The following is a 15,095-nucleotide window of genomic DNA, read 5'->3' as shown; positions in this document are numbered from 1 at the left end:
TGACACACTTATCTTGTATTTTACCTGGCAACCCTACCTAAAGGTGACCAGCTCCTAGTTAGCTGAGACTAGGGGGGTTTTCTGAAAACTGGGATTTTCAGCATTAAGGGGGGAGGGGATATAGGAGGGGAAGAAGTCCTGGGGCCGGGATGGCTGGTCTTTCTGGTTTATCCTGTGGTTTTAGTATCTCTGATTCTCTGTGAAGGACCTGAGCCTTGGTGGGAGTGGAAGCAGCGGAGCTCTGAGGCAGGGAAGAGTCCGGGATTCTCCCCACTAACCTCCTCGCTGTGTTCCTTGCAGACATGGACGCAGAGAGAGAAGCCCTGCAGAGTGCTGCCTACCCTGAAGTGCAAAGCTTCTGTCAGAAGCACGGCCTGATGTTTGAGGTAATGACCTGCCTCAGTTTCCACTACCCTGAACTTAGGAAATGAGGCTGTGTGACCTGGGCAGAGTGCACCAAACTCAGTTTAATGTTTTGCTGTTGAGTCATGAAATTCAAAACAGTTTTTGAACATGAGTCCCACCTTTTCTTTTTGGAAAGGACCCAGCAAATTTTGTCACCCTCCTGGTGATGGAGTTCCTCTGAGAGGGTGGGGTCATGGCCACGACATGGCAGTCAGCACAGGCTGTGTGGGTACTTTGGGGATCTGTTCCTTGGTCGCTTTATGGCCTTTCGTTGTTGTTTTGTCCAGTCCTTCAGGCCTCCCTGGATCGGGGCAGCTTCAGGGGAGGCTGAGATGTTATGGGATAGTCATGGTGGGTGGGAAGAGTGACGTGCCTTTTTCTGGGGTTCTACCCCTGCTAGGCACAGTCACCATGGACTCCAGAGTCTCCACAACTCGTGCCTAGCCCAGGGTGGGGATGCAGGACCCGCAAAACATCTTTGGAGTCTTAGCTTCAGCTAAGATTGCCTCCTCTTTATCCATCACATCCTCAGGCCCCTTCTGAGGCTCAGCATCATTTACAAATATTTCTCGAAAAGAAGCAACACCAGAATTCTACTCTGTCCACTTCTGGTCAGGATTCATACCTCAGGGCAGGGTTGCTAAAAAGGAGGACAGCCAAGAACTGGGGAAGGGTCTGTGCTTGTTCCTTTAAGGCCCTCGGGGTGCTTAGCAACCTCAATGCACCACTGCAGAAGGTGTGGGAGACCAAGCTTTTGCCCCAGGCTGCTCCTTGAACCTTTTCTTTCTCCCTCCTTCCCACTACTTCACTAAGAATCTATGTCTTTCCTTCTGGGCAAAAGAATTTAGGGAGCAGGGACCATTCTGAGTCTCCTGTACCCCGCCACCCTCCCCAGCTGTCCACAGGGTCAGCTTCTTTCTCTACTTGAATGGAACTATTCTGTCTGCCCCACTTTGGCCGGCAGCAGAGCAGAAAAGCCCTGCGAGTGGGCGCTTGCCAGAGACTTTGCTACATCCAGTTTTGCCCAAACCAAACATCCTCTTTTACAAAGAAAACTTTGAACAAGTGTGGGCATGTTCTTGCTTAAAAAGGAAGCTGAAAATGCCCAGTTCTTTTCAAACTTTAAAAAAAAATGCTTGTAAGCAAATTTTTGACTTTGGAATTTACATTTACACAAAAGTTATATGTGGCAAGCGCTCCTATGTACACCCCATGTTTTTCTTCTATTGTGAGCATCTTATATTATCAGGGCATATCGTCCTAACTAAGAAATCCACATCTGCCCACTACTATTAAGCAACCTCCTGACATTAATCGGGTACTCCTGGTTCTTCAGTCATGTCTTCTGTCTCCAGAGACACCATCTCAGGAACCCTGTCCCCAGCATGCTCTGGTCAGCACCCACATTTGCGCTTTACTGTGACCTTGAAAGTCTTGGGGAGATTGTTTGGATGTCCCTCGGGGTGCCCCCAACCTGGGTCTGTCTGATATTTTTCTCTGGAATACATTGGGGTTATGGGTTTCATTCAAGCCCTTTTAATCCAGACATTGCCCTTTGGAGAGAAATGATCAAGAATTATTGAAAACCTTTATGCCTTTGTCAAAAGGATTTTAAAAAAATCACTCATTCTACCACCTCTCTGATAAATCCACTCTTGCCATCTCCAGGTTGTGGATCTGAGGTGGGGTATTCGAAACACTGAAGCCACTAATCACATGACCCCAGAACTCTGCTTGGAAGAGCTGGATCGGTGTCAGAAAACATCACTAGGGCCAACTTTTGTTGTAAGTTTCTCTCTTAGCTCTTATGCTCCTCCAGAATATGGCCCTGAATATGGCCCTGCTTCCTGGTCAGCCCATCAGTGGCGGGATGTGGGTGGCCTGTCTGAATCTTACCCACTCCCTATGGCCTGCACATGGCAGCCATTGGAAGGGATCATAGGCAGAGGGCCTGGGATCAAGACATTAACAGTCAAGGGGAGGCAGGTAAGGTAGAATGTGGAGGCCCAAAGGGATCTCAGAATTTGGGCTGTACTTCTCCCCCTATTCTCTGTATGTCCATGGAACTTTGGGGACTAGGAAAAAAATAAAGGTGGGAATTTTTTCTCCCAACATCTTTGATGTTCGGAATGAGCTCTCCTCCTTAGGCACAAACTTCCCCAGACTCTAGGTAGACCAATATCTCCACTTTACAGGGTCTTCTTTCCTCCCTCCCAACTGCATCCCCTCTATTACCTAAAATAACCCCTAACACACAAACACACACACACACAAAACCCATTTGGACTGTGATAAGCAAGTGGTATTCCAGAGTTTTTGTTTTAAAAATTTATTTATTTATGCATACAGAACTGGGGTACGGGACAGAGGTGTAGGGGCAGTGAGAGGATTCACCAGAGACAGAGTGAGGAGCAGAACAGGCAGAGCCACTGAAATACATTGCTGAGAGGAGTAGCGGATGGTCAAGAGAGGTCTGCTGCGCCATGTGGATCAGCTGCCTGACCGGCGATGAGCTCCTGCTGCAGGGGCTGCCTATAGCCTCATAGCTCTGATTTTTAAAAATCATTTATTTATTTATTTATGTTTACAGAACTGGGGTACAAGCCAGAGGTGTGGTGGATGAGAGGATTCACCAGAGACAGAGTGGGGAGCAGAACAGGCAGAATGACAAAGTACACTGCTGAAGGTAGCAGCAGGCAGGTCAGAAGAGGTCTGCCACGCCATGTGGGTCAGCTCCCTGGTCCGGGATCGAACTTGCGCTGCAGTGGCTTCAGAGAGCTTCATAATGAGATGCTTTAACTCATTGTGTCATCAGGGAGAGCCCATATCTCTGCTTTTTTTAACCCCTTTTACCACTAGGGAGGTCCCCTCTAGAGTTTTGATTTATTATTCCACCAAGTTCCAAATACATCCCAAAATGATGATTTGTGTGTGGGGTTTTTTTTTTTTTTTAAATGTGTGATTTAAAAAAAAAAAAAGATTTGATTTATTTGTACATAGAGTAACTGGGATACAGGCCAAAGGTGGTAGGGTGAGGAGGTAGGTGGTGGTGAGAGGATTCACCAGAGACAGCGTGGGGAGCAAAACAGGTGGATCCACTGAAACACACTGCTGAGGGGAACAATGAGACAGGAGAGGTCTGCTGTACCGTTTTGGTCAGCTCCCTGGCTGGGGACTGAACTATTGCCACAGAGGCTGGTGATAGCTTGATAGCACTGAAACCTAACCTCCATTCTAACAAGGAGGCCCCCAAATAGTGACATTTTTCCAGATAAATCCTAGAGCAGACGTTAGCATAGCATAGTCCATACAGAATTCTGGCCCCCCTCACTGTTTTTATAAATAAATTTACTGGCATGTGTCCCATTCTCTTACTGTCGCTCTTGACTGCTTCCCCGTTACAGTAAGAGCAGGGCTGAACAGTTCCAACACAGACTATCTGGCCCCCAGAGCAGAAAATATTGGTACCCAGGTTTTTTTTTTTATAGAAAGTTTGCCAACTTTTGTTGTGAAAGTAAAGGAGGGGGAAGTTCAGAAAGTATCCATGCCCCACATTAATCACAAAGAAGCTTTGAGTTGCCACCAATAAAAGGAAAAATCATCTGGAACCTCTCTTGGAGATAAGCGAGAAAGCAGAAGGGCCTCGTGATACAAGCTGTCTCCTAGGGAAATGAAGGAAGAGGACAAGGGTTGTTGGCCCTAAAATTGCAGTTTCTCCCGAGTCATTTGCCACATGTGACAATTTAAACTGAACTACAAGCAGAGGTAAGATTGCAGCTTGCGGACCCACCAACCACATAGCCACAGCTCCGTGGACACAGCACTGAGCAGCGTGATCCTGAACAGGTCAGAGTTGCTGCAAATGCTACAGCTGCTTTGGAGATGAGGCTCCCCTCAAAAATCTAAGACCTGCATAGGGGCTGTGAAAAGCTTTCTTGATTATATAGTAAGTTTCCATCTACATCGAGGTTTTTTCATACTTTTGCTGTTTACTTTTTTTCATATGCTGAAACCACTTTTGCTCTAGTTTTGTTGAGATGCGATTGGCCTACAGCCCATGCAGGTGTAGGGAATACAGCTTAGTGACATAGAAAGGGTGAGCGCAATAAGCTGAGTTAACATCCATGAGCTCATATCAATACAAAAAGAAAAAGGCGAAAAGATCTTCCTTGTAATGGGAACTTTTAGGACTTATTCTCTTTGTAGTTATTTATTTATTTGTATAGAGCTGGGGTATAGGCCAGAGATGTGGAGGGTGAGAGGATTCACCAGAGACAGAGTGGGGAGCAGAACAGGCAGATCGTTGAAGCACACTGCTGAGGGGATCAGCGAGCCGGTCAGGAGAGGTCTGCCACACCATGTGGAGCTCCTCTGGGTGGGCAGGCGGGAATCGAGCTCATGCGGAAGCGGCTTTAGCTTCTTACTGCTGTGCTTTAACCCGCTGCGCCACCAGGGAGGGCCACTCTCTTTGTAGTTTTTAAATACACCTTAGAGCAGGGTTAACTATCATCGTCCTGTAGTTCGTTATATCCGCAGGACGTCTTTATCTTCTAGAGATGGAAGCTTATATTTAAAAATATTTTTAATTTGGCCCTCCCTGGTAGCACAACAGGTTAAAGCACAGCACTCTGAAGCTATCCATAGCTACTGCAGCACAAGTTTGATCCCCAGCCAGGGAGGTGACCCACATGGTGCAGCAGAGCGCTCCTGACCCTACTGCTGCTCCCCTCAGCAATATATTTCAGTGGATCTGCCTGTTCTGTTCCCCACTCTGTCTCTGGTGAATCCTCTTACCTCCCGCACTTCTAGCCTGTACCCTGGTTCTCGGATGCATAAATAATTAAATCTTAAAAAAATATTTTTAATTTAAAATATTTTGAAATGTAGTACTTTTTCTTACATTGTTGTTAATTTTTGGACAATGTGTGTTTTCTCTACTCGGGTGTGGTCACCATTGTTCTCCCACCACTAGAGCACCCATAGTTCATGGTCATAGTCCCTTACACTCTTCCCAGCTCCCTTCTCCCCCCTCCCCTCCGGATGCTCATATCTATGGTCAGGTTTCAAGATTTGTCTTTGACCCTTTGTTTAGTTTTTCTATATTCTACATAAAAGTGAAACCACCCACCATTTATCTTTTTCCTTCTGACTTAATTCACCTAGCACCAACCCTCCCAGATCCACCAATGTTGCCACAAATGGCCTGAATTTCTCTTTTCTGCATCACTGATTAGTATTTCATGGACATGCTCCATACATCTGTTTGGGGGCATTTAGGTTGTCCACATATTTTGGTATGGTAAATAATGTTGCTATAAACATAAGCATGGAAATTTTCTTTTGAATTAGTGTTTTTGTGTAGATCCCTAGGAGTGGAAGAGCTGGGTCAGAGGGTACCTCTATTTCTGGTGTTTTGAGCAACCTCTCCACAGGAGGTTTCCATAGGGGCTGGGCCAGTTTGCATGTCCACTAGCAGGGTAAGAGGGTTCCTTTTTCTCCACATCCTCTCCAGCACTTGTTGTTTTCTGTTTTGTTGTTGTTGTTGTTTTTAATATGGGCCATTTTTTTTTTAAAGATTTATTTATTTGTGCATACAGAACAGGGGTACAGGCCAGAGGCTCAGGGGCGGTGAGAGGCCTCACCAGAGACAGAGTGGGGAACAGAACAGGCAGATCAACGAAGTACACTGCTGAGGGGAGCAGCGGGCGGGCCAGGAGAGGTCTGCCACGCCATGTGGTCTCCTCCGGGGCAGGCGGGAATCGAACTCATGCGGAAGCGGCTCTAGATTCTCAGTGCTGTGCTTCAACCCGCTGCGCCACCAGGGAGGGCCAGGGCCATTTTTTTTTTAAGATTTATTTATTTATGCCTACAAGAACTGGGGTATAGGCCAGATGTGTGTGTGTGGGGGGGCGGTGAGAGGATTCACCAGAGACATAGTGGGATGCAGGACAGGCTGATCTGCTGAAATACACTGCTGAGGGGAGCAGCAGGCAAGACAGGAGAGTCCTGCCACACCATGTGGGTCACCTCTCTGGCAGAGGATCAAACTCATGCTGCAGTGGCTGTGGATAGCTTCATAGTGCTGAGCTTTAGCCCGTTGCACCACCAGGTAGGGCCTAAGTTGGACCATTTTCACAGGTGTGAGGTGGTATCTCATTGTGGTTTTGATTTGCATTTCCCTGGTGAAAACTGACCGTTGAACATTTTTTTATATGCCTGTTATCCATTTACGTTTCTTCTTTGGAGAAGTATCTATTTAACCCTCCTGCCCATTTTTTTTTTATTGGGTTGTTCGATGTGTTTTTGAGTTGTGTAAACTCTGTAGATCTTTGATATCAGCCCCTCATCAGATGTATGGTGTGCAAGTTTTTTCTCCCACTCAGTGGGGTATCTTTTTGTTATCCATTTACATTTCTTCTTTGGAGAAGTATCTATTTAACCCTCCTGCCCATTTTTTTTTATTGGGTTGTTCGATGTGTTTTTGAGTTGTGTAAACTCTGTAGATCTTTGATATCAGCCCCTCATCAGATGTATGGTGTGCAAGTTTTTTCTCCCACTCAGTGGGGTATCTTTTTGTTTCCTTTGCTGTTTAGATGGAAGTTTGTATCTTTCCACCCATTCTGGTTTCATTATTACTTCTTAAATATACATGCTAATGTTTGGAAAGCTCTACATTTGTGTTTTTTTTCTTTCAGTTTTTCTTATTTAATTTTCTAAATTAGCCTGCTGATCCATCATTTGAGTTTCAAAGGAGAAAAATGAAAGGGAAAAAAGAATAATAGGAAGCAGGGAGAAAAGGAACCCCAAGAGGAATTTGATTTTGCAACCCAAATTGCAGGCAGCAAAAAGCACAGCATGGCTTCCAGGTAGCATGGGGGACAGGAAGGTGATCTCCCCAGACCTCCTAAGTCCCTCCAGAAGAGCTCTCTGGGCAAATGCCTAAGGCCATGCTCTCTACCCACTCTCCACTCTCCTACTGAGCGAGGCATCTCCCCTTGCCACCTGAGAGTCACTGCAGCATCATTCTTCAGTGGAGCTGACATGGGGGCTTTCCATGAAAATCAGAGCTGCCCGGGGCCCTTGGAGAGGTGTCTCTCCAGTAAATAAGTCATTAGGCAGCAGCAGCAGCACGCAGGGGATGGCGCCCCAGGGCACTTCCGTTTAGAGGCTCTGGGTCTCTTGGGCCACCAGCCGCTCCAGTGTGTCCAGAGCATTGTTCCTGGTGGCTGTTTGGTCTCCTTTTCAGTCCTTCCCATTTTCCTTCGCTCTGGTCCATACCCAGGAGTGTTTTGTGCAATCTGGCTCTTGGCTGGCTGGGTACGCTTCTTCTAACTTTCTCGCTTTCTACTTCCTGCTTGCACACACTGTGCTGGACCTGTGCACATACTGTTCCCTGTACTAGCACACACACACTTCCTATTGCCGGGCCTTCGGACATGCTGCTTCCTCTACTCGCACACACCTGCACTTGCTGCCCCCAGGGTCTTTGCCCATTGTTGTCAATGCTTGACAGCCCTTGAAAGCAGCATCCTTTCAACATCCCTGCACCATAGACTACATTTATCCAAGAGTCATGTCTCTAGAATATACTGTTACAAGCCAATGAAGAAAGGAGGGGAAATTGCTTGACTTTATAAAGAGGAAATTCTAACTTTTTGTTCCCATGTTCTAGGCCTCCTCTGGCTTAATATAAACTTATATTCTAGTTTATACCTTGTAAGAGGATGCTGGGGCAGAAACAGGACCTCCTAAGTGTTGTTGGCATTACCCTACAAGATCTTGTCCACAAAGATGGCCTTTTTTTCTCCACTGCTGACCCCATTTATGAGTGCATCAGCCTTTCTGCACTGGCTCTTTGCCACACTTTCTGCCCCAGGGCCTATACACACGCTGTTCCCTCTGCCTGCATGCTGTTCCCTCTGCCTGCACGCACTGGTGCTTCTTGTCCTGGGGCCTTTGTACATGCGGATCCCTCTGCTTGCAAGGGGCTCGGTCGGTATACTCTATTTTACGTCCTCTTCTACAACTTATTCTCTAATTCTAAATAAAGACAGGACTTTCCCTACACTTTTGAGACCCTGACCCCAGGGATACACATAGTGTGTTTGGAGAGGGCCAATGAAGGCCTCGGCTCTTGTCACAGTTCTATTCCTGGGGTAAGTAGGTGCCTGGTATGAGGACCTGAAGTTTTCTCAGATGTAAAGTGAGAAGGAATATGAGTTTTCTGGAAATGCTATAGCACATGACCACAAAGAACGGAAATGTAGTCTCTGAAAAGACTGGAGGTCAAAAGTCTGAAGTCAAGGTGTCTTCAGGGTCACATTCCTGCCTAAATTCTTATCTCTTCTAGCTTCTGGGGATTCAGACATTTATAGTTTGTGGCTGTCACTCCAATCTCTACCTCTATTGTCATATCATCTTCTGTTTGTATCAAATCTATTGCCAGTCTCTTAGTAAGGATCTTGTATTGCATTTAGAGCCCATCAATAATCCAGGACAACTTCCCTAGTTCAAGAGCTTTAACTCAATTGGCAAAGCTCCTTGTATTAGTCAGGGTTCTCCAAAGAAACCGAACCAATAGGATATAGAAGGGCGAAAATTCACCTGTCACTCTACTATGGGGATACAGCCTAAGAAATGTGTCACTGGCGATTTTGTCAGTGTTTGAAAGTCAGAGCAGTTCACAGGCCTAGACGGCAGTGCACACCTGGCTACCTCAGCCCATTGGGATCGCTGTCAGCTGTTCTGCAGTTGCTGGAATGTTTCTAAGCAACTCGTGATTGTATATTAGAGATTTATAGGAATTTGGCTCACACAGTAATGCAGACCAGGAAGTCCCCCATCTGCCTTATGCAAGCTAGAGATCCAGGAAAGAGTATAATTTCAGCCCTAATCTTGAGATCTGGAAGTCGGGGACTGATGGTGTAAGATCCAATCTAATACTAGATTGGATCTGTTGTCCAAGGGCGTATGACGCGTATCACAGCTCAAACAGAGAGAAAAGCAGTCCTTCCTTCATCCTTTTTCTTCCTCTTGGCTCATGAAGGATGGAGCTACCCTCCTGAACTGCTGAGGGCCATCTGCCTTACTCAGCTCACCAACATAAATGCTGTCTTCCAGGAGACTTTCCCTCAGAGATATACCAGCCATCATGTTTGACCTGTCCTCTGGGACTCCCTTAGCCCAATTAAGTGGCCATATAAAATTGACCATTACAATACCTTTTTGATTAGACCAGAAATCTTTGACAGTCATCTCTGGCCTGTACCCCAGTTCCATATGAATAAATAAATAAATCTTTAATATATATATATATGTATATATATATTTTCCAGTGCATTGCTGTCCATGGGAAGCCCTTGGCTTTGAAACAATGTTTTAAGGTGACTTCCATCTTGGTTGGCCTAGGACTCTGAGGAAACCAGAATTTCCCAAACAAAAATATCTATGATGCTTTGTGTGTGATGGGATTTGCCATTAACCTGTCTGCCACTAACCCATGCTTCCCAGTACCTCCTTACACAGACCCTCTAAGACTCTGTCCTTCATATCATTCTTGCCATTACTCTGCCACAAGCCCAACACTGAGGGACTAGAGCATCTCATTTAGAGTAGCAAAGTCAAGATTTGACCTGCACCCCTCTCTCTGCCAGGCACTTCTAGGTGACCAGTATGGTCCCTGTCCAGTCCCCACACTGATCGAGGAGAAGGAGTGGGAGGCACTGAGAGCCCAGTTGACCACCAGGCCAGGAGACCTGGAGCTAGTGGCTCGACGCTTCCGCAGGGACGAGAATTCTGTGCCCCCCACCTACCTGCTGCAGGCATCAGGCTCAGGGGAGGCTCGAGGACCTGAGGAGGCCACCCTGACGTCCGTGCTGCGCTCGGGAGCCCAGGAGGCCCGGAGGCTGGGCCTCATCACTCAGGAGCAGTGGTATCGCTACCACCGGTCAGGTGAGCCTGCCCTCTCTCCCAGGGTCTCTGGGAAAGACACATTGCCTGTCATTCAAAGGTTCTGTAGATGTCTGGACCTCACTCCCAGACCCCCATTCTGAGAAAGGTCTTTTTACTGATCCAACATATTCCAGCTCCATAGAAAAAAATATTCCGGCCCTCCCTGGTGGCACAGCAGGTTAAAGCACAGCACTAAGAAGCTAAAGCCACTTCCCCATGAGTTCAATTCCTGCCTGCCCCAGAGGAGATCTACATGGTGAGGCAGACCTCTCCTGACCCGCCCGCTGCTCCCCTCAGCAGTGTACTTCGTCGATCTGCCTATTCTGCTCCCCTCTCTGTCTCTGGTGAATCCTCACACCATCCACATCTCTGGCCTGTACCCCAGTTCCACATGAATAAATAAATAAATCTTATATATATATATATATATAAGATTTATTTATTTATTCATTTATTTATATATATATACACCAGCACATTGCTGTTCATGGGAAGCCCTTGGCTTTGAAACAATGTTTTAAGGTGACTTCCATCTTGGTTGGCCTGGGACTCTGAGGAAACCAGAGAGTGGGTTATCCCATGTTAGCCCACGACTTGGCCCCTGTTGAGGAATCCAAGCTGCCCTGCCTTCTGCACCTGCCTCTGAGGGGGGAACTGAGGCATGCGAGGGGGGAGTCTTGTTTGCTCCAAGGTCAGAGATTCTATCCTGTGACCTGAGTCTTCCATCCAGCTCCCAGCACCCACCCACCTCCACACCTCTGAACTCTCCTTCTGCTCTTTCCAATGTTCACACTCAATGCTGGAAAGATTTCTCTAAAACTACAATGTGGTTAAATAATTTCCCCAGTGTTTCCTGCCAGTGAAAAACAGGTTCTTATTGTTTACTATTTTCGTAACATGTCAGTGTATGGATTATTATTATGTTCATTTATATTAACAAAAACATTGGATTATGAGTTTATATTAAATATAAGATACCATAGTTCTAAAAATATCATATATGGATTCGTTTTAGTGACATAAGTTTATATTATCAACATTTTAAATATATGGGTTTATACTACCCCAAGCTATTAAATTTATGTAGTTATATTACTACATGAATATACGAACTCATTTTATCAGTGGATTAAATATATGAATTTATATTACTAACATACTAAGTATAAGGATTTATTTTACTAAAATGATTAGCCATATTAATATGTGACTAAATATATTAAGTTTCTCTTAAAATGTAAAATATGAATTTATTTTATCAACAGAGTAAATATATGAATTTGTATTATAATGTTAAATAGATAAATTTATATTATTACCCATTTCATATGTGAGTCTATTTAAATATATTAAATGTAGCAATTTATATTAATATTACTTTCATTTTGGTAATATGCATTTTTATATACCTAATTATAGCAATCACATAGCAATTTTTTTTAAACAGGCTCATTATTTGGGAATAGTTTTAGATTTACAGGAAAACTATAATGTTATAAAGCTACAAAGAATATAGACTTCCCAAATGTTGGCCACTCAGTTTACCCTACTTTTAACATCTTTGCAACCACAATACATTTGCAGGAATTAAGATACTAACTCGGGTATTTAACATATGGCCAAGTCTTTATTAACTAGATTTCAAACTTTATTTGGATTTTAGCAGCTTCCCCTAGATGTCTTCCATCCTAGAAGATCTCCTACCATCCCCCCTCCCCCCAGAGTCTCACATTCCATGTAGACAGCACAGCTTCTCAGGCTCCTCTGGGCTGTGACAGTTTTTCAATTTTGCCTCATTTTTCACAACTTTGATCACTCTGAGCATTACTGGACAGGTGTTTTGTAGCATGTCTCTCAGTCTGGGTTTCTGTGATCAGACTGAAGTAATATAGGTTTGAGGTCTTCCACAGAGAGGAAGCGCCCTCGCCACCCCATTATATCAGAGATCCTTGGTGCCCACCTGACATCACAGGCAGCATTAGCTTTGATTCTTATGTCAGCATTAGCAATAATAAGCCAATTCCCAGTGCACTGTTTATGTGGATAGCAAAGGCTTCTATTCATTGAGCATTTACTATGTCCATGTTGGTTGTTCTGTGACAAAGTCAGTGTGCTAATTGCTTTCACAGAGATGTCTGCCATTGGGGACACCTTAACTAGCATCTGGGGTCCCTGCTTGGGGCAAACCTAGATTGGCAGCTCAGCCCTGTTTCTTTCCATTTGTATTGACTTAGGGCTGGCTCAGAGCCTTGGTTTCCTCATCTGTAAGGAAGAACTAGTCAGAGTTTCCATCATGGAGTCATTGCGGGAATCTAAGGTATTTTGTTCTAACCACGACTTCGTTTGTAATGGCAAACTCACCTCGTTAAGAAGTCCCACTTAAAAGAACACACAGGAACTTCTTGAAACTAGCAGAAAACCCAAGTCCACGGACAGGTCACCTAATGCTCCTTTAGACCCTGCTATTTTTCATACTTTTACTCAGCTTTTTTCTTTCTTTTCTAATTGATTGTATTTATTGCAACTTTTAAAAGCTAAATGTGACTTGAGTACTTTGTTACCATTTCTAAAACTTGTTCTGGTTATTTTTTTGAACCGTTTTTAAACATGCTTAGCTAGGTTTATAATTTTGCTACGCTCCACAGTACTTTTCTTTGGAAATCAAATATTATAGAAAATTCTACCAAGGTGATTTGGTTAATTTCTAGAGACCTGCAGTTGGTAACCACAGGGTACCAAAGCTTAAAAAACCTGATCTAGAAGATGAAAGCTGTTTTAACAAATATTTACCCTTAAAGATCAACTATCAGAACATTTGAGTGACCAAAAGTTTGGTCTACTAAGGAATCTGCTAATTAACAAGTCAGACCACAAACTGACTTGCATACATTTAGGTTATGTATGCTTATGAAGATATGTTAAGATATGCCAGCATTGAATCTAAAAAATAGCTAGCTCTGCTCTAGCACCCAGATCATCATAGTATCACACTTAGAAGTAGAAAGAAATCTTATCCTCCCTTAAGCAGTTACTGTTACCCTACACAGGTTTTGTTTTTAATATTTAATTAAACTTTACTCTGACTTTAACTTCTTTGGTGCTCTATTTCTGTATATACCTTTTTTTGGGCTTGTTTGTTTGATTTAACTGATTTTTTTGTTAACAAAGTACCATTTTCTTACATCCTTCTTAATAGTTGGACAGTATAGGGTTCCTCCTCTCAAGTGTGGTTACTGTAGCTCTCCCTCCACCAAAACACACATAGTCTATTGTTCTTTGTGCCCCCCCCCCGCTTTCTTAAATGTTAATAAAAGGAAATAAGTCCTTGAAAATATATTATCAGGAAATGAAGATAAAATTCTGAGCACAAATACAAATAAATCTCCAGGAAGAGCTTAGTCGACTCCACCATGCGTGATGGTGTCTCCTTAGCTCCTTCACCAGCCACATCTCAGTCACGCAGTGTTACTATTATCAGGGTTATGGTCCATAATAAGAAAAACCAAGTTTGCTCATCTTGTGGATTCTGTTAGCATGTGCCTGGAGATCTTTCAGACTGAAGTCTTAAGACAGGAGTTCAGTTCCACATTACAACTCTCTTTCTAGAACCAACTTTTATTTTGAAATAGAGATTCACAGGAAGTTGAAAACACATGGGTGTGTGCGTGCCACACACACACACACAAACCAAACACAGAAGAAAGAGGTTCTGTGTAACCTTAACCCAGTTTTCTACAAAAGGTAACATCTTACAAAACTGGAATACAATATTGCAACCAAGAAGTGGACATTGTTACAGTACAGCAAAAACCTTCAGCACAATCAATAGGGCTGTTGCAGAACCTGCAGATTTCTCCCTTTAATCCAGAGAACCATGTTTACCCCTCCCCCATCCCAGCCCCTGGTAACTGCCAATCCAGTCTCTGACTTCATAATTTTATTTCAACAATATTTCAAAGAATAGCCACATCTCCCTCCCCCCCCCCCCCCCATTAAGTTGGACTCACACAACCCTGTCACAGAGCAGGAAACAGAGCTGCAGGGATTTGCCCGAGGTCACACTGCCTGCAGGTGGTCTGGGATGGAGTCATCCCAGCCTTTGGTCTGGCCTCCATTCCTGAGCTGAGTATAGGGTCACACCAAGGACCTTTGAGTAGCTCTTATCTTTAACTCTAAGTCTAAGTCCTGTCTCCAAGGGCCTGGCTCACTCAGTCTCAGAGAGTCAGGAGCCTCTGCTGAGCCCAGAGAGGCTTCGAAAATAACTCCTCGAGTTTGATTGCTATTTCAAAACAATGGCCTCCAAGGAGAAGTCAGTGTGGGCTCTGGCTCTGGAAAATATGGGTCCTCAGGGCAGCTGTGTCATGATCTGGGACAGGATAGGCAAACCATGACCAGAGGACTAAACCTGGCGCTCCTTTACTTCTTTTTTTATAATAGTTTATTTTTACATCATTTTGTACTTTTTTCATGTCAATTGTAATCCCCGCGGGTTTCCCATCACTGAGTCACCCATGTGCTATCACTATAGTCCCGTGCACTTCCCTCCTTGCAGCACCCCGCCCCGTTTTTGATCCCATTCCCCACTCCACCCCCACAAAATGTCTCTGGTATATGGCTGTTCATTATTATTATTTTCTCACCTGATCCATTATAATCCTACTATGGGCACTCCTTTACTTTTTTTTTTATTTATTTTATTATTTTTTTAATTTATTACAAAGTTTATTTTTACATCATTT

General features: G+C 44.3%; 1 protein-coding gene across 1 annotated transcript in view; it reads left to right on the top strand.

Moving 5' to 3' along the window:
* The first annotated feature begins 302 nt into the window (after nt 1-302).
* NWD1 (NACHT and WD repeat domain containing 1) overlaps nt 303-15,095 on the top strand; it is a 61,856-nt gene continuing 47,063 nt past the window's right edge. The window contains exons 1-3 of the mRNA XM_004688642.1: nt 303-386; nt 2,074-2,190; nt 10,059-10,356. Of these exons, the coding sequence (XP_004688699.1) occupies nt 303-386; nt 2,074-2,190; nt 10,059-10,356 (499 nt within the window). The remainder of the gene's footprint in view (nt 387-2,073; nt 2,191-10,058; nt 10,357-15,095) is intronic.

This window comes from Condylura cristata, unplaced genomic scaffold, assembly GCF_000260355.1.
Source record: "Condylura cristata isolate star-nosed mole 26May11 unplaced genomic scaffold, ConCri1.0 scaffold00024, whole genome shotgun sequence".
NCBI lineage: Eukaryota > Metazoa > Chordata > Mammalia > Eulipotyphla > Talpidae > Condylura > Condylura cristata.
This window is presented reverse-complemented; position numbering and strand designations above follow the sequence as displayed.